Below are 25274 nucleotides of genomic sequence, written 5' to 3'. Positions count from 1 at the left end.
TCTACAGAAAAGAAATATTTTCACAGATATATTAAAAACTGTAAATGTCCTTCATGTAGTTGTGTGAGAGTCCCTGGGTAATCACACAGATAACACTGTTTCAGAGAGGAAACGTCCTCTCTCTCTCTCACACTCACACACACACACACACAAATACATTCACATACAAACATAGATCATAGAAAGCTGCTGCAGTGTGAACCTGTGCCCCTGTTTACGCTGTTGTTCAGCGTGTGGGTTTAGACAATGCGTGTCCACGTGCTCTGCTCCTCAGGGTGCTCGCCCTCCGGGATGCTGCTTCAGAGGTGACCTAGTTCTCCTGATTGTCAGCAGAAGGCAGTTTCATCAGCTCGCTTTGTGCCAAGGCACTGAACTGTGCCTGGGACCCTGGGACGGGCCAATTGGACTTGTGTAATGAAGCTGATCACACACGTGCATGCACACACACTCACACACACACACACTGCTGTCATCAGGTCCAGGGCAGCAGAATTTATAACGCCCATTTATTACGTTCTGCTTTATCAAAGAAATGCGATTCCTCCGTGTGCATTTCTGATGCTGCGCTGCCATTATGGTCCATTACAGGGAAGTGACAGAGATGGAGGGGAGGGTGTTGATAGATGTCGGGTGCGGGCCGGCTGTCATTACCCCGTCTATCGAGTGGAGTGTGTGAAACGCTTCCCACAAAATGGCCGCGGCGCACCAACATGGCTCCGTCTGCGAGGAGCAAACGATTCACATCTGGCGATCGGTACAAAATATTAAATACATTCATCTGCTGCTCGACTGCGTTCGGAAAAAGCTTTGAGTAGCCTCACAACAAACAGTCCTACTGCAGAGGGTTATCCTTAAAGTGTGTATGAATGAGCCATATTTATACAACTTCTCCTACTAACAGATGTAAAGAGATCCATTAAAAAAATGCCAGCATACGAACAATTATGAACACAAACACTGCAAACTCCCACACCGAGTATGGGCAGCTTAACACATCATACTGTTACACTGAGTCTCGCTATCCTACACAATACTCACTGAATAAGAAGCAACAACGGTATTACATTCATATAAATAATAACAATAATAATAATAATAATAATCCCAGTACACCCCATGAGTCACTTTGCTCGTTTTCGCCTTCATTCGTGTGTTTTTTAAAAAAAGACGAGAAGACCAGCTTCACTGTGTGTCCTTTACAACTCCCTTTAGAGGTACAGTCACTGTCCTTGAGGTCACAACACCAAATCTCGTGGTGTCCAAGAGAGTCTCTTTGAGCGCTGCTCTGTGCAGCTCAGGAAGTCCGAGGATTTTTTTTTTATTTTAATGCCCAGGAGATCGCAGGGTTTCACAGATAAAGGGATATCAGTTCATCAGGGTCTCTTTCCCTCATTGAATGGCACAGGTGAAGAAGGGAGTTGACACTGACAAACCCCAGTCTTTGTTTACTTAAGTCATCAAAGCTGCAAAATCAATCTGGATCGATCTGGATCAACTGTCTGTTTCCAGGTTAGCTTCTGCTCCAGCAGCTTAAGTGCCCAGTGTCTTCTGTCATGCTGCTGTTTTCTCATTATTTTTGTTTCAAAAAAATGATCCAAGGGTTTTATGTTCAAATTTGTTTACATGAGGTTACGAGTAGCTCTAGATGTAAAGAGAATGTGTAAATAGGAAAACTTGCTGCTTAAGTCAGGATAGAAGAATAAAGAAATCAGCTTTTAAAAGCTGTGTTTCTCCTGATTTATGGTAAAGTAACACTGGTGGGTGAACAAAGAAATCAAGGTATGGAGCACCTCATGTATTACTTCATGGTCAACTATTTTTTTCTGACAAAAGTTGAGAAATCCAGAATTTCATAATAAGACTGAAAGTTGACCTGCTACATGTGTCCTTGTTCACTGAATACTTGAATATCCAGGGTTATCTGTATGAACTGGCTGTATAAGTGGCTGAGCAGTGGTAACACTGGAGGCTGATGATGTAATAATAGCTTAATCACTGGAGATGCAGGCGGGCAAATATTTACAAATGAAATCTTGTATTCTGCTGACTTTTAGCATTAGACAATAAATTTTCTTCAAATATGCACATAAAACTCTTGTATCACGTTTGAGCTTTTTACAAAGCCCTGATAAATCATGATAGAAAAACACTTTTGTGGAGCAGATGCTGGCCTGACAGAGGGCGTGAGCTCTCTATAGCCAGAGGTGCTCTGCATCCCCATCTGCTCGCTCATGGTTGGATACGATTGCTTGAGAGAAAAGATGGCGAAGCAAACTGTCCAGCCGGTCGCTCTCCTCTTTTCTGTGCAGCAGGTTCTCTGTTGGAAGTAATGAGTCGCGTCGGCAGCTTTAGGCTCTCAGCGTTGCAACGCAGGAGAGAAATGATGTAGTGAAGGGAAAAGAAGAAGATGGAGAGAGGCAGGAAGAGAAAGACAGAGGGTAGTGTGTGTTCGTGTGATCGCAGACAGTTTTTAGGCTCTGCTCCAGGCAGATTCTCCATCTATCCGTTCCCGCTTCCTCCATCTGTCTCCCTCTCGCTTGTTGCTCACGGGATGAACAGGATATGAAGAAGTGATGGCTGTGTGGATTTGATTTTTCCGTAGACCTTGATGCCTTTATGTTTAGTCTGAAACTGAGTTTTCGTTCAGTCCATCCATCACAGCCCCCTGCTGCAGCTGGGTCTCCTTTTGATGATCCACTCTCCTCCAGGATTGCTGTTGTACAAATCTAGAAGGTGTGTGTCTGGATCTAGGCAGTGCTCACCTGCAGAAATAACACACAAAAAGTGAACTTCAAGACATATCAATTAATTAATTTATGGATCAAACAATTATGGCAAGGATCATTACAAAAATGTTCATAATGATTTTGTTTTTCCTTTAACAATAAAAGAATATGAACTTGTTTATATCATCTCTATGGTTTCTACCCATTTTTCTGTCAGCTGATTATGAATGTGCTGACTGTTAATCAATTCTAATCCTTGTACTTGTATTAAAGCATAAAGATTAGAGTTTTTCGACCACAAAAGTAGTGCAGATTACAAAAAGTTTCGGTTGTACTGTGTCAGCTCTCATGTGAGCGCGCAGACATGTGTGTAATAAGCATTTGTCTGCTCTGATAACTGCAGATGCACTGCTCGTGTCTCTTTGGCGCTTGTACACTTCATTACGTAAGACCTTGCTACACTCGTGGGCTCAGTGAGCAGAAAGACACGCAAATGTCAGTGCTGCACTGGTCGGAGAACACTTTCACTCACCGATATTCCCGCCCACTTCGTACAGGGCGCAGTCCGAATACGCCACCGAGCCGTTCCTGTTGAGAGACACGCACGCGACACCATGCATGAGGGTCTGTTTTTGTTTTTAACTAATCACATGTATGAGCAGACAGATTCGTGCAACACAGCTGGATGCATTAAAAACATTTTTTTTAATATTGTGATATCGTACCTCCGCATTTTGCCCTTTCCATTTTCAGGGCTTCTGAGGAACTGGCGGTAAAACTGGGCGAGAAGGTCGGAGGCTCTTGAATTTAAGTTAAGCTGATAATCCATCGTGCTGCTTTCCAGTTCTCCAACCTGGATTTTCACTGTACGATGTGGCTGCAGGACACAAAAAGAGCACAATTTATTCTTCCTGTTTGGTCATCATCTGGAATAACTTTGAATATCAAACGCATCGATACTTATATAGTATAAAATCTCACAGTTATTGTATTTGAAATTGATTTCTCGGTAGCTGAACACTTATGCCTTTCTTTCTACAAAGGGAATTTAGGGAACTGCTAAAACAGTTCACTGTAGAAGTTCCCACAAACATGGTGCACTTGTTCATCCCTAACCGGCTTATGTCAGAAATCTGTCCGGCTCCACCACCAGCTGAAACCTACTGTGTTGTCTTAAAAACCAACTGAAAGTTTCTAATACTCTAATAAAATGGTCCTTCGGGCCTGGCATGCAGCGTCTCTAGTGAAAGAAGCAGTACAGTGTTGTGACACCAGCTCACCTCGGAGTTTTTCTCCGGTTTTTCCCTGCTGTCCGTGTGAATCTTTCTCAGCAGGTTCTTGAAGCGACGATCGTATAACTGGTAACGCCGGTTACTGTTCTCGTTCAGCCTACGCACCTGGCTCATGAGGAAATTAGGGATCTGGAGAGAGGAGCAACATGACACAATGTTTGTCTCATGCCAAGAAATGTTCACACACTGTTTGGCAGGAAAAAAAACAAAAACAAAAACACAGCCTCACTCTGGAAGTTTCTATAGTGACCTTGTCAAACCAATTAAACTTGTGAAGTAAATACAGCAGGAGTTGGCAACCTATCCCTACAAAAATATCTGCGTGGAGCTTCAAAATACATTTGGGACTTATAAAGGGACGTAACACGTCTATTAGGTACAAATGAGCCCAAAAGGGGCAAATAATTAAACTATTTTACCACATGACTACTCTGCAGGGGGTGAAAATACAAAATACAATAATTTTCTTCAGAAGTTGAGGAAAAATAGCTACTGCTTAAAACTGACCAGCTAGAAAGTTACGTCGGCTCTGAGTCCTGCCTGTGTTTGTGCAGTGATTTAAATTAAAATTAGCCCACAATGATAATGAATACAACACTTTAGAAGTGTACCAGCTGCAAAATCAGATTTTTGGTTGATTCGGACTCCACTCCAGCAGCAGACCAAGCAGGCCAGTAGGCCAGCAGTAACCTAAACTTTGATGCACATTTTAGTTTGCAGAATACTAGTTTATTACGATACTATTAGCTTATTGGTGTATAGGCTGCATATTACTACATTTTGAGAATGTAAAGAATCACGTGCAACAACAATAAATCAAAAATGTAAATGTTTATGGAGATCGACAAAAGGAGTTGCATGTGGCTCAGGAGCTGCAGGTTCAGATCTCTGTCCTACCGTCCAGAGCAGGTCCTGGTAGCGGATGAGGAGCCTCATAACATCCGCCGCCTTCTCCGCCTGTCCTTTCTCTCCACCCTCAGTTAGTCTGCTTGGGACAGCCTTATGCAGGAACAGGTTGGGAGCCATGATGGTTGCGACGGCCCACAAGTTCATCCTGTTCTTCTTTTCCTTGGAGACCACCTTACTGAGGAACTCCAGCAGAGCCTAAAGCAAACACGGATGCAGATACAGGTTTCCTTTTGTTAAAGCTTGGAGCTTTAATGCACTGATCTATAGCTAAATGTCTTTCAAAAAGAAAAGAGAGCACTTAGATGCAGGACAAAATACGATGAAGTGAATAATTACAGTGAATGAATCATCTGCAACACCTCTGCTGAGAAGTATGCTAATGCACAGAAAGTTTCAGCTGTGACGCTGGAGTCAAAGTAATTAGTTCAGGTGGCTTTTAAGCTCCTGGTTGCTATAAATGGAGATGACTGCATACTTGTGTTTAGTGAAAATGAGTCATGGTTAATGCAAGCGGTTATATAACAGAGCAGAGTGTTTAAAATGTGGAATAGGAGCAGAGCAATACAGTAATGTGTTATGAAACAGTGCTTTTGGTCAAGTGTCATCCTGGATACATTTGTGGAAAATCTAAGTAGAGTCTGTAGAGTGTGACATCAAACGTGGCAGAGCCTGTTGTTCACAAGTACAGTTTTAACACGTGGGGTCATTCACACATTCTGTAACATTCATGTAGCGTTTTACACTTTGAACTTGGCTCTGAAACTTGGAGATTTTCTTCATGTGCATGCAAGTGAAAGGAACAATGTAACACTACAAAATACTAGAAATTTGACATTAAATTAACATTGAAAGATTAATACAATGCAGAAGGTGGTTTAGTATCATCTTGATAAAAAATAAATAAAAAAGGCTTTTCCCGAGAAAGAGAGAATCCTTAAATGTATTTACTGTTCAGTAGAGATGGGCAGTAACGGGTTACAAGTAACGCGTTACTGTAATCCAATTACTTTTATCAAGTAACGAGTAAAAGAAGGGATTACTATTGCAAAAAAGCTAATTAGATTACTGTTACTTTCCTGTAAGCACGCCGCGTTACTGCGTTACTAAAAACTGGAGTTTTTTGCGAGTGTCTCATGACAATGACGTAAGCGAGTGCGACGTTCGTGGCAACAGCTGTGTGCAGATCAACAACGGATAATATACGGTAACAAATGCGGCAGAGAGTATGACGTGCAGCGTTTAAAGCGTGGAAGTACTGACCTTACTTTAAGTTTGATTTCGTAAAAAGTAAAGATTTCGCTGCTCACTGTGTGGGAAGGAAACTTCTTTTTACAGCGAAAAAACCCCCTAAACTTCCGCTCAAGCACCGACAGTACGCTGCCACGGGAATATGAAACTCCCAGATCCTTCCACTGACCGCTAGGACACACCTGCACCAGGACAAACCTCCGCCTGCCCCACTCCTGCTATACAGGTGAAAATAGAGCAACAGGACTGCTGAGTGTTTGATTTTATTTCTTTTCTGCTGTGTTTTACGTGCATTTATTTGAAAGAGTGTAAACACAAAAAACTATTTTATTTTATATGCTGGAATATGCAGAAAAAAGTTAATGTAAATGTTAAACAAATTTCTTCCAGTCAGAGAATGTTGCATATAATTTAATGTTTGCTTCATGCGTAAATTTAAAAGATTAAAACTAATAAAACTAGTTTCAAAAAGAGACTTTTTCATTTGATTACATTTTATATGATGGATTATGCAGAAAAAATAGAATTGGGCTGAAAGATCTATCGCTTTATCACCTATTCAGGTTGTAATTTTTTTTAAAGTAACTAAGTAACTAATTACTTTTGAAAATAAGCAATCAGTAGAGTAACAAGATTACTTTTTTGGGGAAGATTGCTTTTTTCAAGTAACTTGACCAACACTGCTGTTCAGCATTAATGAGACAGATGTGAAGCTTTCACACATTCTGGCCTTTGAACTGAGTGCTAATAATAAGCTAGTGTTCTTCCTGATGTTCTTCCAAAGCACATCTTACATGAGCTCTGATCCAGAGGTTTAACTGGACTTGTTGGATATCAAGTTATCAGACAGCGTTCACTTACTAAGTATTCCTGAGCCCACGCACCGACTTCCAGGACAGACTTGTGTCTGTTTTTAATGCAGTACTGCATGAAGATTACAGCATTTTATTTTCTTTAAAGAAAGCCACTGAATCTCTAAATGCTTTGATGAAATTTGCTGTGATGAACATTTTCTGTTTAAAATATAGTACGAAATGATTAAATCATTGTTGCTGTTATTTTATTTACATGTTAGGCAGCATTACAACTTTTTGCAAGTATTAAAAAAAATGTGACTAAAGCATTAAAAGTATGTGAGTCCTTTAGCACAAAACAATATAAAGTTATTAATATTTATGCCGTCAAAAGAACTTTTCTCGTTTTTGAGTAAAGACAACGTTTGACTTTGACTTAACATGTATTAAAATGACCTGTTTTAGCTGTGCTCCTAAACGAAATCATAACAAGTTAAAGTGAGTAAATATAGTAAATAAAAAGCACAAAGGTGGTATGTGAACAGAAAAGTCATATTCCATTATCGAACAAGCCCACAATAAGGAGCTGCACGGATTTCTGCCAGAACAAAAAGGCTTTACTGCGTCTGAGAGCACGACTCACTGTTTGTGTCTGTGTTGTGTTGTCTTTACCTTTAGTGTGTTTCTGTTGGGCTCGGGCAGCAGCAGGATGAGCAGGTTCAGCATGTGGAGTTTCTGCTTCAGCTCTGTGATTTCTAAAAGAAGAAACAAGTAGGTAAGACAAACACACACACGCACACATAATTCATTTCCTCTGTTTGACAAAGAATAATGGTATGTCTAAGGATTAATGACAGTGTGACAGGTGGCCATTAGCTTTGTTAGCTTATGTCTCTGCGGTCGCACATCATTCATCATCGCAGTGATCCTCCTCGCAAGCTACACACCAGCTAGATTCTATTAATATCAATCTGTATTTTTATTAAAGTGAAACTAATGTAAATGCACTGATCTACAGTACAGCTGTGTCACTGCACATGTATTTGTGGCAGTGCAGGGATACTTCTTAAAATGGTATCAACTTGTTCATCTTAATTTTAATTTTTCAGCCAGAGTAGAATAGATAAGTGTCACACGGCGCTGCCGTCGAGGTGAAGAGACTTATTATAATTAATATAATTATAATTATGATGTGAATCCTGCTGAGCTGTCTGTGAAAGTGGGCAGCAGATTAGTGCGAAGAGGAGGGGAAGAAGAGCTGATGCTCTGTACAGTAATTTGATACAACCTGGCAACAATGAATGAATGATCCAAAGTTATACTCGGGTACTTTAGCGGTGAAATGCTGATTGACTGTATGGCTGCACTGTAAATATAAAGCCTTGTCCTAAAAATGAAAACCTTTAAGGATTAATACAAACATCAGACACAGTTCTCGTCCAATCCAAAATACTTAGTTATACAACAGTGTGCTACAACACTGTGCCACAAATATAACACAAATACAAAAGATGTTTTATCCAGCAAGAGCTGTCACTTAGTCTTGACTGACCCCTGACGGCGCTAAAGTTGTTGAGGTACTCCGCGGTGAGCAGAGGAGCGGGCAGCTCACGGATGAACTTCTTGAGCAGTGCAGCGGCGTCGTTCGGACTCACTTCATCCCATCTGACATGCCGTGAGTAGAAGTTGGCCTCCAAGTTCTGCTGCAGCAGCTGCAGACACAAAAGATGGCGGTTTAAGAGCTACGTGACATAAATGTTGATTCAAACTATCGACCCGGCACAGATAATGTCAAGGATCAGTCATCGTTTAAAATTTTCAGCATAACTCAGCGTTGACAATTTGAAAGCACATTGACCTGTATGCATTTAAAACCTTTACAGTAATAAATTATGTATTCATGATGATGGACCTCAGGACAAAGGTATCAAAGGTGTTTCATGTACTTTCACATACTTCATCTCAAGTGCATCTGTATATGTGCAAATTTAACTGACAACAGTCTTTATTTGTGCCTTGTGTAAGGCTGCAAACATTTTTCTATTATTAGCTCTAATTGTGTTTGAAAAGTCATGCAGAAAATATGTAACAGGACCAACTGGATGACTAGACTTAAACTAAAATCTATTTATAGTTTCAATCAAATTAATTTTGTTAAACTTTCATAGAATAATGTTTGTGCTCATTTTGTTCATCTTAATCTGTGTTCCCCGTCTCTGTCTTCATGTTTCACTGTAAGTTACTCTTTTTGGTTACTTCCTGTTCTACTCTGAAGGTTTCTCATTTCTGTTTTTGTTCCTGTTCCTCCTTTATGACTGTCTGCTTCGCCCTCATTAGTTTCACCTGTTTAATCATTCCCACCTGTGCCTTGTTTCCAGTCATCAAGTATATATTCCTCTCTTCATCTTAGTCAGATGGTCTTTGTTCCTGTACTTTTTGCATTTTGGACTCATGTGTTAGCATTTCAGTCTTCCTGAGCAGAAATCAAAACACCAAATGCCAGTGGATGCCGGTGGGTCACGCTGTGTAAGCATTAAATGCATTAATACATTTTAACTGTTTGATTTGCTGTCAAAACAATAAACTCAACAAATACCAATCCAGTTACATCTCTCTGTGTAATTGCTGTCATCAACCCCAGCATCTGTTCTAGCTGTTTTTCCTTCTTTAGAGCTAACTGGCACCCTCTAGTGGCTGCTGATATTTAATTGATTCACCGTCACCTGAGTGTGTAAGAAATTAAATACTTTATCGTGAGCGCTGCTTTACACCAGCAGCTGCAAAAGCTGTATTGATTTTGTCTCATTGGACCTTGTTTTTCTAAATGTCAGCTGTAGTTAAAGTTGGCAGAAGCCATTTGATTTTCCTCTGTATTGATCTGGAATTTCTGACATTTTACAGTGTCAATATTTTGGCTGGTTTGAAATTTTTTTTATTTTTTTTTGCTTTAAACATCCAGTTATTTATTACAGTAATGAGGTGTGTAGACCCTGCTCTTGTACCTTGATTCTGGACTGAGATCCTGGGACACGCAGGATCCCCTCCGAATCGATTCCCTTTTTCTCCAGAAATGACAACAACTGCAGAGAGAGAGAGAGAAAGACGTCAGCAGAGTTGAGCATCGTTAGATAAGAATCTCTCGATCACCTCTGCTGGTTATACTCAGTAACTGCTGCTACAAACAGGGTGTGGTCAAAGTGTTTCAGATGCAGAGGACACGGGGCCTGTTTTCTGATTTTGATTCGAAGACGTTTGTGAAGTTTGTGCGATCAACAGATTTGAATCATAAACATCATATATAGAACACAATATGCACAAAGAGTATGTATGTTGTTTAGGACACATGACACAGATATTTTTCAGAGTTCTTACTTCCTGCAGCAAGAGAGGAATCGAAGCGCTGGGCTTCAGTTTCTGATCGTTCTCCAGCAGCGTGGCCAGTGGGACTCCAAAGAGCGGGCTCTCTGTGAAAGACCAAAGAGTCAGTCATGCCTGCCCTCATATAAACATCTGGCCCGAACAGAATACGGGGCAAAGTCTCAATGTTTTGTGTGAGACGGGTCACTGCTTTTGCTATACTGTTGCTAACCCACATTTTTGAAGGTTATTTATGACTGATTGTTTCTAAAGAATATGTAACCACAGTTTAGTCTAGTTTTTCGTGCTATTCTGTGTGGAGAATACGCATGTAAAAAAGATTTTGAATATACTCAACTCGTCAGTACACCGGACATGACCACTGTTAAACTAGTTAACTATCGGTTAAACAACAGGAATAGTTGGCGGAAGTGAAAAAGCTGTCAGGTTTATATAGATGGCAAAATCTAAACACACAACATACAGTTAAAATCATCATTTTCTCTCCAGTGTGTTTATTTTTAAAGCTACTACCCTCACAGTATGCCTCAAACATTTCTATGTGTGCTTTTCCTGTAACGACCTGATGGTGAATGAAATCACACCTGGGTTTTTCCTCTTGCCAGTTTTGTGCCTTTTGACCTCCAGCTCTAGGAGGTCGCACAGCGCCGTCATGTCGATGAGAGCCAACTGACGCACCTTCTTCATGTCAGCGTGGGAGAGATCTTGAATACGAGTCACTCCAAGACGGCACTTGGGGCAGATGACCCGCTGGGGAGGCGATAGTGGAAGGAGAGGAAAAGCAGAAGGGGGCCAGAGTGCAGTTGAAAGTTAGAAAGTGGAGGTGAAGAGGGAGAGAATACAGAAAATGTACAAAGAGGGAGAAAAAAGAATGAAAGAAAAGGAAAGTGGAAAAAGAAAAAGAACAAGCATGACATGCAAATTAATTTCTGTAAATAATAAAGTAATTATAATGTACTTTACATAAGTTTATCTCTATGTAGTGTGTTAGTACATGTAACCTCACTAATTAAAACCACTAATTCTGCCCTTTTTCAGAGCAAACTTATTCAGCCTGAAATAGAAAAATAAAGCTGCTGGACTCTGTGACACAACAACTCTCCTTTTGTTTCTGGCTAATTCCATCATTCCTTATCTCCTTAACCCTGTTATCTAACAGCAGAGCGCTGATTGTTGCAAATGGCTTATAATAACATTTATGTGTGTGTGTGTTTGTGCGCATGTGGTTTTACATGAAAGTCTTAATCCAATCAGCGACTGAAACGTACACTGGTTTCTGTTAGTGTGGCCCTCACCCCTTGATTTTTTTCCTTATATAGCTGTAATTACTGTTTTTTTTTCTGATAACAGCCTGCCGGTTGGTGATGCTGTTGAATATTTGAGGCCTCAAGATGTTGTAAGACTTAAAAGCTTTCGGCAAAACATGCTGTAACATTTAGAAAAAATCTGTTCTTGTCATTTATCTTCATGAAGGTTTGAGTGAAACAAGCCGCTCATCAGCGCAGTGACAGTAAGTTCTTTTACAGCTAAGCTTAAATTGAACTAAACTGCCCACTTGATGCGCAAATCACGCTGTTACTAGCACTCTCTTATTCTTTTGAAATCTTTTCTGCCAACAGTTTTTCTTAACAAAAGAAATAAATGTACAAGTAGATATATTTTATCACCAGAACATTTATAAAGCAGAAAGCAACATATTTAAACCCCAGAAGTCTTCTGAAAGCTGCAGCTGTCCTAGAAAATGAGTGTGAGAGGTGAAAACTGTTTGGGTGCTTACGGGCAGGGTGCCGTCCTCCTTCCTGCGCTGGCTGTTATTCTGTGGCAGTTTGGCTTGTTTGATGAGGATGACGGCCTGTTCACAATAAGCCACATCAGTGATGAAGTATTCATCTTTGGGAGTACCTCGCTGATGCTCTGGGGTCACAGCTGAGCAGAAAACATTTCCATAAACAAACACCGGCCTATTAGTTCAATCAGGCAAGACTACTGTAGAAATGTCACAAAACTAACCTCCAAAATAAAAAGGGAATGTATAATATGAAGAAAAGAACGATAAGGACAAAAATGTACAGGAAGCCCTGATATGAGGAAATGTTCTGTGAACAGACTTTGTGTCTTATCTGCTAAATCAGGGAAACAAATCATTGCATAAGCACATAAAAACAAGAATACTGACGTCACAACACCTTTAACTGTGCCAAAAGTTCATCTGTAAGACAAGTATGCTATTGTGTTAATCATGACTGTTCCTCGCTATCAGATGTCTGCATGTGTTCAATACTTTTGAAAAAATGAAAATGAGAAACAGGATTGTCAAGTTGGCAAAAAAAATACACACAGGCAGCATTAAGCAGAGGCCAGTGGTTATCCAGGGATTAATATGAACCAATGAGAAAACAGATGACGCAGCCATGGCCTGAGCTACCTTCATCAGGCCCCCAGAAATCCGAAGCTCACCTGATTTCATCATCTACTGCAGTTAAACATGTGAGTCATTATCAAAATGACACAATGGTGATGGAAAATCCAAACAAAGGGTTGGTTTGAGTCAGGTACTCAAAGAAAAGTTTGATTAAATTATTTTACTGAAATGACTTCAGCCAGTGTTTTAGAATAGACTAAAAAGTGCCTCCACCACTTTGTTATTCCCTTTAGTAATTTTTTTAAGTAAGGTGAGCAGCTCTTACCTGATAAAGGTGACTTGGCTACCGATGCCATGCTGTTTTGTGCTGGGTCTTCACTATGCTGAGACTCGGACACGAGGGTCTGTAGAGGAAGATCACGGACATGTTAGTTTCCACAGTAAGTCACACTAATAAATATCAGCTTTATGTGTGTTCTCTACCCCTGGGAATTAAGTGTGTGTTTAACTGTGTCCACTAAGTGAAGGGACATGGTCTGTGCAGGGTGTTTCCTTTGATACAGCACTGATAAGGATCAGAAGAACAGTGTCTCTGTTCCCCTCTAAGGCTGTCTCTGAGGACAAAGCATGGCCTTTACATGTGATTTGCCTTCATTGTGACAGATCAGTTCTTCCATCAAACAAGACAGCATCGCTGGAACAATAGAAGACCCTGAATGTGTCACGACAGTTACCTGGGAACTGAGTCTCTTACATTTTACTGTATAATCTAACGCATGAGAAACAGATATTCTGCACTTGCGTTAACCTTCACACAGTTTCTGCAGCAGTGCTGAAACCGGAAACCCGGGAAACCAGCTGATGTGCGTGTATCAAGAAAAGCTGCATACAAATTACCTGCTTTCCTTTAATTAGTGGCTGATATTCTACAATGTAAAACAATCATTACTGCACAATTTCCTTCTTCAGATACAGTCAAGGGTTCAGTATTTGAGCATCCTGACCTGTGAGCTGAATATGTCGCGAACGTCACGCGGTGGCGGTTTGTTCCGTTTGCGGAGCGTGTAGGTCTCTACTCGACGCTTAACGGCTTCAGCCTGCGTCTTGGTCAGAGTGGACAGCAGGGCAGTTTTGTCTACTGTCTCAGTGTCCTCACTGATGAGGGTTGACAAGCCAGCATCGGCCAACCACTGTTCCTCCTGCTCTCCTTCTGAAACACATAAATATAACGCTGGGATGTAAAAACACCAACAACGACATGATCTGTATAAAATGCATTTAAACATGCAGAATGACTCAACCCTATTAACTCTGAAGTAGTTTTGTGTATTTCAAATAATACTAAATTACTACAACTAACTATGTAGCTTTACTAGAACACTATTTGGTAATATTTGCTTAAAAATGTAAAGTAACATGTAAATTGGGTACCAGGAAACCAATCCAATAGATTAAAAAAAAAAACCTTTAATGAAACTTCTCTTTATATCCATAATTCTAAATAGGGAACATATTACAAGGCCAACAGTTCACTCAGTTGGCTGCAGTCTAAGTGATCTATAATAACTAAACTTGAAGTATAAACAACTGTAGGTGGTCCAAAGGCTTTAAAATGATAACTTGGGCTGAGTGCGAAGTTTAAAACAATTGCTCTTCAACACTTAATACAGCAGTTAGTGAATGTTCAGCCATAAGAAACATAAAACTGAACACTCACTCACTCACTATTCATTAGTAGCAAAATTAAAAGAGCACCCCTGTTACAAAGTGACATGAAAAGGATCCACTGAATTAACACAATCAGATCATCTGAATGGGCATAACAAAAAAGCACTCCTATTAGAAGTCAGTATTCATGAATGGCTATTTGGCTCCTGCATATAAAACAGTCTCTGCCACAGACTGTTTGATGGTGTTGTCATGGTGACAAGCACTACTTTGCTGCATGAGAGAAACCTGATATGTTGCCATGGCTAATGCATCATTTCATGGAGACTCTTCACTAGCAGCTGCTTTAAGCACTAAATGTTTATAATGCTATCACATAAACTAAAGCGAGTGTCTTTTTCAGCTCTTTCTTTACATTACTCCTCAATCAGTGCAGGATCTGCAGTATTTACCTTCGGAGTGTTTCGAATCTCTCCTGCTGCAGTCATCTGCGTAGCCACTCCCCTGTTGGATATTCTCAACCTCACTCCAGAACGAGTCCAGGCAGAGTTTATCAGGGTGCTGCTCCTGATCCTGAGAGGGCGGCGTGTCCGTGTGTTCGCTGTGAGAGAGTTCAGCGGCTGCCTGGTCCTGCGGGCTGGCCCAAGGCTCCACGCTCATCTCGGTGGGGCTGGGATCTCTGGTGCAGACATACACACACGTAAAGAAATCACACACATGCATGCAAACAAATGGATAGAAACACAAAGGCACATACAAACGCAGGATGAATGGCAAAGACTGGGGTGGTGCAGGGAGGGTGAATCCTCCGGAAGAGCCCAGAGAGATGGAGAGACAAAAGGAGTGGGATGGAGGGAGGGCAGGAGTGTGGAGAGAGACGGCGCAAATGGACACAAAGGGGGGTCTCTATTGTTCTTGTGAAATGTGGCCCGGAGGCAAAGTACCCCACAAATCCACTAGATGTCACTGTAACAATGTGAAATCTGTTTTCCTCAGGGTTACGCCCTTCTGTGAATGTCACATACTAACAATGGAAGACAAAATATGCAGCTCTATAATGAATAAATCTGATCGGAGTCTCCTTTCCGTACACATGCAAGGAAAAGCAGCCTGTATTTCCTGCACAGAACTGAAAAACAAGGGTTTCTGCTCTGTGCCAACAATAGGACACACTCCGCTGGCAGATGCACTTGCACCCTCCAGTATTAAATGTGACCCAGCGATCTCAGACACAGGAAGTAGCCTGACTGCACATCAATGATTCACTCCATTGGTGTGCAGCCTGGTCACATTCTCCAAGTCACCAAATGTTAAAACTCATACCAAAGCATGCTGGGGAATTTCTGTGGAATGCCTGGTGGCTTATCATTAAGTAATATTTATCAGAAAATACTCGTCATACTTTCAGCTGTAATTCTGGTGAGCTTATCGAAATGTTCCTCACAGATGCCCACATCAGCCACTAGTCAACAAAAGCAAGGTCTGGTTAGTTTTATTCCATATTGTGCTGTAGTGTTCCTAACCAGTTTCAGAGGAGGCGGGGCACGGGTGGTGGTGGCAGAGGTGTGAGTTTCAACAGATTTTCAATGATCGGTTCTTTTCTTGCAAAGTAACAGCACGGAGAAACAGAGACACAAAAGTTTATATAAGTTTGTTCTTCACTGATATTGCACTTTGTACTCCAAGATCCATCACCATTAAACATGAATACATCAGTTACCAGATTATTAAAACAGATTATTATTAACAATAGAAGTGGTTCTACTGAATTAAAATAAAAATTATTTTTCGTAACTGTCAAATTGTATTAACTAACAGCTCCACAGAGATTTGTGAACCAAATGGCCTCTTGCCATTTGTTTTCTGATCTCGAAACTAGTGAGGCTACATTCCAACACACATGCAGTACTCTAGGATACAGACTAGCTGACAGTACCTACCCCAATCCAATGAATTTCAATGGAAAATCTCAAATATTTCAGCAATTTTAGGAACATTTCAAACAATGTTTCTTCCCAAAATATATCACAACCGTGAAGAATCCAGATCATGAATTATTTACAACAGACATTAAATTAACTGCAAAAAATGATGCATAAATCCACCTTCACAGATTGATAGTAAATGGTAAAATGGCCTGTATTTGTATAGCCCTTTTCTTAGTCCCTATGGACCCCAAAGCGCTTTACACATCCAGTCATCCACCCATTCACACACTGGTGATGGCAGCTACATTGTAGCCACAGCTGCCCTGGGGCGCACTGACAGAGGCGAGGCTGCCGGACACCAGTGCCACCGGGCCCTCTGACCACCACCAGTAGGCAACGGGTGAAGTGTCTTGCCCAAGGACACAACGATCGAGACTGTCGGAGCCGGGGCTCGAACCGGCAACCTTCCGATTACAAGTCGAACTGCCAACTCTTGAGCAACGATCGCCCCTAACCCAACAGTTTTATAGTTGCAATGATCCTGGCAACAAGCCTTCAATAATGCGTTTGTCTGCTGATAACGATCAGAAAACAATGGAAAATACCACAAGGCATGCCAGAGACCAACTGTTTTATGCAGTTTGCAAGTGCTTGAGAAGCAGATGTCTGGCATATGTGTTAACTTTGACAGTTACATATTCCCGTCTCCTCTGATGACTAATTTTCAGTTGTTCGAGAGTTATATAATAAACACCATCTTGGTAACACCTACCTCTACCAGCTCCACTCAGATTTAAATGAATAAATTAATAATTAAAGATACTTTATAGAAGCTGATCAAAACTCTCCAGCCAATAGGAGTATGAATGTTAGTTTGACCATAAAGCGAATAATGATACATCCATGAAATAAATAATCAGTGATGTAATAAAGGCTATTGTTCACACAAAAGCTGCTTCATTATATTACTCACATGCAGCTATGAAAACCATCACATACGAACCTGGCAGTTCATATGTGACCCAGGTGAAACTCTTTTATATCTCACCAATGACTGTCTGTAAACTGTGAGACAGTTAGCACATGTGATAAATGTTGGGATAAAAATCTAAAGAGAGTCACCCTTTTAAAACTCTTCTGTAAGTACAGACTTCTCAACGAAAAGTAAATCTACCGTAACCTCGCAGAACCTTTTGTTCTTTTTACCGCAGAACCTGTCATTTGCACCACTTCTCTTCAAGAACAGAAAGCACTCCAAACCTTCACCAAAGCTCTTGTGAGCCAGCTCCGTCTCTAACTCTCACACCTACCTGGCTTTCATCTTGTGAAAGGATATCTTCACGCGCTTGCCCTTCCATTGAGTCTGTGGACGGAGCCTTAAGCGGCTCGGTGTGGAGCGTGAAAAATGCGTACTGGGCATGCTGGACATGAGCGTGTTCACCACTACCTCCGCTCTACCTCCCATATCCACATTCCTAAAGAAATCCAGGAATTAGAGTCTTGCACAAAATCTAGCTTTATCCAGTCCCGGTTGATGAACACTGTGTGAGAGCGAAGCGAATCTGTCCGCAGCTCTAGTTTCTTGTAAGGTGACAGGAAGCGTCTTTAGTGTGGCTCAGGCTGTGTGGCATGTTTCTAAGCTCGAGCAGGAATGCAAGAGGGAGTGACGACTTCCGTGAGCATCTAGACATCACTCACACCTGTCCCCTCCCATGTTACTCCGAGGTGACGCGCCCTGCCTTATACGCCTGACTGCCATCTTCTTCCCTACTGGTTCAAACTGACATCTATGACCTGTCACATTTCAAAACCTGGCTTAAAATGCTTACCCTGAAACACAAAACAGTCATTGTTTTAGGACAGTAGTAGCCTAAGTGGACAGAAACAATGAACCCTTGAGCAAAAGCTTACTTGTTTTATGTTGTATCACATGTTTATAGCACTTCAGACACTTTACTGACCTTTGAGCATGAGCCTGACGACATTTGTTAAGCTCATTAATCAAGGATTCTTAGATGGCCAGATGAAGCACTTTAATCCCCTCTTCAATGTATGTGACCAGAAATAATTAAATCAAATGTTTCTAATGATGAGTTTTTCCCCCTTTTAAAAAAAACAACAACAAAAAACCCAGCTTTAAAGTGTTGACAAATTGCACAAACGTGCGGTCAGACAGCTAATGATGCAGTAGGTTGCATCAAATCATACCTTATATGTAGAAGAAAGACGCATTCGTTCAACTGCATACTTGGGCACGGGTAAAGATTAGAAAAAGAATGACTGTAATGTGACCAGAGGATATGATGTGTGTGCTGTATGTGCGCACAACAGAGTAAGAGGAACATAAAGTGAAAGTTTCTCAAGTGCAACAGGTCTGTCAACATTGCCTGTGAGTATGTAACCCCCAAAGGCCTCACTCAATCAGTGACTCATCCTCGCTCTCTCAATACTCTATTGTCATGCTGATGTCCTACATATCAGCTGGGGACGTGAATACACAAACACCTGGTAAATGAGGGGGAAGGGGCCTAAAACATTTTTATATTGTCTACTGATAGATTATATATTTGTTTGTTTTAATAAAATCTTGAAGAAATATCCTCATACATTAAAGTTGCCATGCCTGCTGTGTTCTGAATTTGTGCAAAGACTCATACAAACTGAAAATACTGCAGGACTCAAGCTAAAAATACCTCTAACTCCCCTCAGATGAGGGATTATAAAGAAGAATAAAGCTAGCTTTGAATTTTCTCCCACGCTGACTCAAGAACCAGGAGGAAAAGAATCATTGTTTAATTTTAAATCGGGTAATAATACTCCTCAGCTTGCCAGCAAGCCACGTAGCTTGGCCACAAAACAAAGAACATGCTTCATACTAATGCTAAAAAAGGAATACTGAAAATGTCATGCAGCTGTAATTGTTCTTTGTTGAATAGACCTCCTATTAAGACAGAGTATCAACAGGAAGCCATCCACTCTGAGAGAAGAATGGACAAAACGTGACCCTGTTGTCTACCTTCATGCTCAGCACGGTGGGAAACACAAAGTAACCCCAACAACAACTCTGGTGAAGGAATACTGCAATCCACTGAAAAAGAGGTCTGTGTAGTAACACAGCGTTTCTTCCTTATAGCTGAATTCTACTGAAAGCCTCTTAGAGTACAGAGAATGCGACAATTAGCTCACACAGCCTTGAGCAAATGCTTTTTTTCCTAAGTCATCCCAGCATGTAAGATCTGTGACATGGAAAATCACAAACGCATGTAGCAGATCTATAAAGCACCGAAATCTTACAAAAAAAGCGCACCAGAATAGAGATTCACCTACCACCAAGGTGCACAGAGAAGAGCATAAAGAAACAAATTTTTATATATTATTCGTCCAAATAATAAATATGAATCCATCAATAAAGTTATATGTTTTAACTTCTTCAAAAAGGGAAAAATAAAGAAAAGCAAAACAAAATTTTCAATCAAAGACACACAAACAAAAGTGACACCACATTTCAGCTGGCTTAGAGTTGAGCCGCAAGCCTCAGCAGACCCCGACAGCCTAATCCTACCTGGCCTTGTATCGTCCAATAACCCTGCCAGAGAACAGCAGCAGGGCCGCCGAGCCGCTTCTCCCCCATGGCATCCTGCTGTTGTCCCCCGAAACTGCTGCAAGCTGTAGGAAACAGCAGCTGCCTGCCCCTGGCAAGCTGTTTCCTTGTAATCTCCTCAATGCACAAACACATTAGAACAAGGACAGTCTGACTGTGCTGGCAGAAACGTCACTACTTCGCATCCTGAGGCAGGAAAGGAGGTCGCCATGGGGGGCTCGGCAAGGCTAGAAGCTGACTGGTTGAATAGCTGACGAGGCTGGGACAAACAGAGGAGAGATACCATATGAATGGTTTTTAGGGACGGCACTCGAGCTGGTGGGCTGAACAAATGGATGGAGCACAGAAAGTAACATGTTTGTCTTAATAGCCCTATGGCTGGAATTAAGTTTTGGATTAACTTGTGCTGGAGATACATCATTTACTGGAACAAAGAAAAATGTGAAACATCCTTTACAATATTCACTTACTGATTTACTTAAACCCAAGCATAGGAATCTGCAAAACTGTGTCTTTAACTTGTCCTTTAGCCCTGAGCACGAAAAACAATTAGAGACATAGATGCTCGTCATTTAATGGTGTCTTCTGAGAAACGTAGAGACGGCTATGACATAACGTGGGACTCCTATATGCTTCAGTTATGTTAAACATAGAAGAATCTTCCAGAAAACTAACTTCCTGCATATCTAACTAACATGCATTTCTTTGGACTTGCAATTGTTATGCTGTGAGTGGACAGTGCTAACCACTACATCACTGTCCCATCCATCAACATTTAGCCTACATAAAAGTGAGGTGTGGTGTAAAAATAATGAAATAGGTGCTCATTTAGATTTTTGTAAAAAGAAAGAGTATCATAACTAACACAATGAAAAAAACTCTGTTTGTAAATCTTATTTTAGTTCCTGTACAAGAATGTTCCCCCACCGAACAGCTTCCGTGTCTACTCCAATAAACATGTCAAGTCACGGCAGTCACTCAACACACGGCGTCCTCCTGTTGACAGTTTACCTGGCGAGCCTGATACACGTTCTGTGTTACTGGCATCTCAGCGCTTGGCAGTGGTCCCAGTGACTCTCAAAACTCAGTTTGTGTTTAACAAGACAAAAACAAATTGAAGGCCGCAGGGACACCTCTTCAGATTCTAGCTTTCTCATCCGCTCTGTGCTGACACTAACACACTCCTTATTTTTCTTTGTTTATTTTAATACGCCAACCTGAAGTCTCTGAGGTCCCTGTTTCTGTATTTGATTTCCTAAACTATTTAAATTCAATTCAATAACAATATAACACTAAATCACAACAACAGTCATCTCAAGGCGCTTTATATTGTAAGGCAATAATAAAATTATGTAGACACTAAATTGCAAGTTAGAATCAGGCTGTCTTCTTTGACTTTGACTGCTGACTGGCTTTCCTCTGAACTCAAGCCCCTTTCACACCTTATCTGCCAATCCTCCTTGGCTCAGAGATACGCCAGGGAAAAAAGGAGAGTAGAGAACGTGATGGCGTGTCTTCATGTGACCCCGCAGATGGCATGTGACAGCCAGCTCAGCCTCATGCCCTGCTCTCTTCTACTCTTGGCAAACAGACCACTGAGCCTTTGCGGAGCGGAGGGAAAGGGAGGAGTAAGACAGGGAAGTGAAGGAGAAAACAGGTGGGGAAGAAAAACATTCAAAGATAAAAGATGACAGATTAGGATAAAATGTGGTTATAGAGCCACAAAGCCTCACAGTTTCCACAGATTTGTGTTTCTGGACAAAAGTTTTCATATCCTGAACACAAATTTTCAGCAGACTGGTCTCATCAATTAATATACAAGGGAAGAATTTGGACCATTTAAGAAGACTTTTCCCATTAAAATACATCAGTTTCAAAGTCCTGCTCAGATTCTCTTAAAGGAAACTGTCTCGCTAAGAGATTCTAAAAAATGTAAACTAAAATAGCCATGCAGCTCAGACTGAGGCAGACTCATCCACACCTCCAGATCCAAGCAAATGATGACACAGTGTGAGTGGCAACAGCTCATATTCACACACAGTCAAAAACCTGGCCGTGTATCAGATGCATGCTCGCTTATTTACTGACACAGAAGCTCACAGAAACAAAGCGATGTGGTGAACTGCATCATCAAATAACCATGCAGCCCATGCTAGCATGTTTTTATTAGAGCAACCATAACCAGTACAATTCCACAGAAACCACTGAGGCAAACATTTGGTGAACATGTACAAAACACTTTCTTGGATGGGGAAAAAAATGAGTCATGCACATGCTTTTTTCACTGTATACATACAGACGGGCAGAATTGAGCTGCAGCAATCGAATTCCACACTAGCTCGGCACACTAAGTCATCGGGGCCGTGTGGTTGACCTTCTGAAAGCACAGACGGGAAGTGAGTTGGGGAAAAGCTTTCATTATCTGCTCATATGAACATAGCGATGCATCACTCAGCGTCCCTGGGTGAAGCTCTGAGACTGAACCAAATGTAAAAACCTTAAAAGTCCGACTAAAACTGTACAGAGGCTCATGCACTACTTTGCTGTTCTATTTTGCTTCTCATGACATGATTGAACTCAAAGTAGGTTACCTGAAACAGTTCAGCTTCAGTTAATTAGTAAAGCATTTCCAATTTGGCTCATTGAGGTTTTAGAAAGATTTATTTTAGGCAAGCTGGGCTTACATGGACTAACTATGGCGAGTTCTGCTGTGTTTACAACTTCAAGAGACTATGCTTGGCATGAAAGACGCACAAGCCCGGTTGGTTCATAAGAAATAATAATCACCTTAAGGCTTATGATAACAGCTTGCATTCTTAGAAAAGATTCCTTCTTTCCCCACCCTACACAGAAGATCAGGCTCAAGGTATTTCATTGTTGACTTTCAGTTCTACTTCATAAATTGGCAGTGAAAGGGCAACAAAGCATACAATGATATTGTTTTCCTGAAACCCTACACTTACATAACCACAATAAATGATCAGGAACATGATCTGCAGCATGTAACCAGATCTCTTCTGACCAGGTTAAAAAAGAAAAACAATTTCAGTGACTGCATTTCGTTCACTGAGCATTTTCACAAACACACACTGTCATCTCTGGTGCTGGAAAAGGGCAACGACTGAAGCGATGAGATGTCACAGGTTAAGTCTTAATATTTAAGAAAGAAAGAAAGTGTACTTTATTGGTCCCCGTGGGGAAAATCCCTCTCTGTATTTAACCCATTCACTCAGTGAGGCAGTGGGCAGCCATTGGGCGCCCGGGGAGCAGTGTGTAGGGACGGTACCTTGCTCAGGGGTACCTCAGGGTAGCTGTTCAGGGGAATCGAACCCCCCACCTTCCGATCATGGGGCCACCACTCTACCTACTGAGCTATCCCAAGTCGTTGACATCATTATATTCTCTCTATTGAAAACAGACAGGCTGCCAGAACATAGATGTGTTCGCTGAGCAGAGCAGGGCTTAGTCTAATGGCAATGAAAGCTAGAATACGTTCTCCTCTGCCATATGGAGCTAAAGTGGATTACAAGACAGAGGTATTTTGCACTGACTCTTACCCTTACCCTTTGGACCTGGAAGCAAACACCGACTGGCCAAGCTTTTGCAGGTATTATCTCTTACCAGTGCAGCAAAAATTGTTCCTGTTTACAGAGAACATTCACAGTGGCCACATCTTTTTATCCATGTGAATAGCAATCATAAAACCCAGGATATTAAAGGGTCTACCACTACAGTACACAAAACTGTAGACACATGCCAGTCTAAAGCAATGGATTGAAAGAGATTTTTTTTTTCTTAACTTGAAAACCAACAGCAAAAAGCATTAATCCTGTTTTATTTTGGTTTGTTAAATTTAATATATTTCACTGTACTGATTTCAAATTAGTTTCTACATACTTGTTTTAACATATTGTGTTACACTTTACTGAGCTGTATTCTACTTATTTAAGGTATTTTGTGATAGGGAATGCTTAACATAATTGCTAACTGCTACAACAAGGGAATTCACGGAACAGGTAATTAACCAACTATGTCCTTTTTTTGAAGGGGGATAGACTCTACTACCCCGCCCCCCAAAAAAGAACTTGTTAGGCTTGTTATTAAATGGCCTATCACTACAAACATTTACAATGCAGCTGCATTAAGTAGAGCCAAAGTAATACTGTGTAAAGCAATGAAAACACTGATCCACCCTTAATGACTAAATTAACACTGAAATCAATATTTAAAATGTAAACAAGTAACTTTTTAAAAATTGTTTTTGCTGGAACTGCTCATGTTGTTGTGGTTTGTTGTGTCCTAAAGTAATGTAATGCTGTTTTAACTAAAATCCAGGAAGACTAGGACAGGTTCATGGGACTACTAATCGGGCTCATAATAAATAAACAAATACTACTGAAGCACCAAGGATGTGTTTGAGGTGATTTGGAAAGTGTCTACATAGTTTATCTATAACTGAACACAGAACCTGCAGTTTTTAGATGAAGCCTAAAATATCCTCCTCAACACATATCAATATATTCCAATATTAGATTTTATAAACTGTCTAAAAAGAGTATAGGCTTAAAACATGAACAAATGCATACTGCTACCATAATATGCAGCGATTAAAATTAGGGGAATCAACGCTTTGTATAGGCTCAGGCTCTCAGCTGCACGTGAGGCGGAAAACGCCCATAGTAACAGGTTCAGAGACCCTAGCAACCAGAAACCTTTATAAGCGAATGCAATAGAAAAATTGCACAAAGCTCTAGAAATATTTTCAATAAAGACAGCCTTTTTGTGTAGGATAAGACTTGTGTTTTAACCAGAAAAAAAATATCACCGTGCTTGCCAAACTAGAAAAAAGGAGGGTAGGTGGCTAAGTGGAAACAAAGCGTCGCGTCCAACAAATAAAACCGGTTTCCTTACCTGTGAAAATGCTGTCGACGCCCCCGGTGTCCGAAGGCTCGACCGAGCGTGGAAAGAATGTGTTTCCATGTAGTCCAGCAGCAGCAGCGAGTCTTTCTGTGAGTGATAATGACAACAAGCAGATGGGACGGGATGAGATGACCGAGGCTACACTCTCCTCCGCTTTCAGTCCACGTTATCCTTCTCACCTTGCGGCTGACGTCACTCCGCCGGGCTCATCAGCAGCAACCACATGATGTGCAGTTGTACCTCAATCTGCTCCTCTGGCGCTTTTTAGCTTAAACCTCAAAACCTAGCGTTAACATCAAAAACACCAGGGAAAGGTGCAGTTTTTTGCTGTTTCTCTGTAAAAGGATGATAATAATAATAATAATTATTATTTTAAGTGAAATGTTAGCATGAATATCAAGATAAACAAGTTAGGGGAAAAACATTTATACATATAACCATTTGCGTA

At 41.0% G+C, this 25274-nt stretch overlaps 1 protein-coding gene across 8 annotated transcripts; it reads right to left on the bottom strand.

Moving 5' to 3' along the window:
• Positions 1-25055, bottom strand: arhgap40 (Rho GTPase activating protein 40). 8 transcript variants are annotated; one of them, XM_026166824.1, is made up of 18 exons: positions 24818-24881; positions 22203-22283; positions 21349-21507; positions 19868-20165; positions 14830-15056; positions 13714-13919; positions 13035-13113; positions 12125-12273; positions 10932-11097; positions 10342-10433; positions 9972-10049; positions 8522-8681; positions 7642-7724; positions 4916-5122; positions 4007-4147; positions 3452-3603; positions 3259-3314; positions 1-2762 (listed from the first exon to the last, which is right to left on the bottom strand). In XM_026166824.1, the coding sequence occupies exons 4-18, from the start codon at positions 19939-19941 to the stop codon at positions 2656-2658; spliced, it is 1977 nt and encodes a 658-aa protein (XP_026022609.1). In that variant the 5' UTR covers positions 19942-20165; positions 21349-21507; positions 22203-22283; positions 24818-24881; the 3' UTR covers positions 1-2655. The 8 variants fall into 8 exon arrangements, with proteins under 8 accessions (XP_026022609.1, XP_026022610.1, XP_026022611.1 ...); XM_026166825.1 differs by having other exon boundaries at positions 22203-22280; positions 24818-24838; XM_026166827.1 differs by lacking the exon at positions 19868-20165 and having other exon boundaries at positions 2-2762.
• Positions 25056-25274: the final 219 nt, after the last annotated feature.

The sequence above is a fragment of the Astatotilapia calliptera genome, chromosome 5, assembly GCF_900246225.1.
Source record: "Astatotilapia calliptera chromosome 5, fAstCal1.2, whole genome shotgun sequence".
Lineage (NCBI taxonomy): Eukaryota > Metazoa > Chordata > Actinopteri > Cichliformes > Cichlidae > Astatotilapia > Astatotilapia calliptera.
Note: the sequence above shows the minus strand (reverse complement) of the source record. Positions and strands in the feature narration are given on the sequence as shown.

Excerpts from the sequence above, each read along its gene's own strand:
- arhgap40 (XM_026166823.1), bottom strand. The coding sequence starts at position 17,770 with ATGGGAGGTAGAGCGGAGGTAGTGGTGAACACGCTCATGTCCAGCATG. Across the intron at positions 13,114-13,713 it reads GCGACATATTCAGCTCACAG|ACCCTCGTGTCCGAGTCTCA; the intron begins GTCAGGATGCTC and ends CTTCCTCTACAG. Across the intron at positions 2,763-3,258 it reads CGAAGTGGGCGGGAATATCG|GTGAGCACTGCCTAGATCCA; the intron begins GTGAGTGAAAGT and ends TTATTTCTGCAG.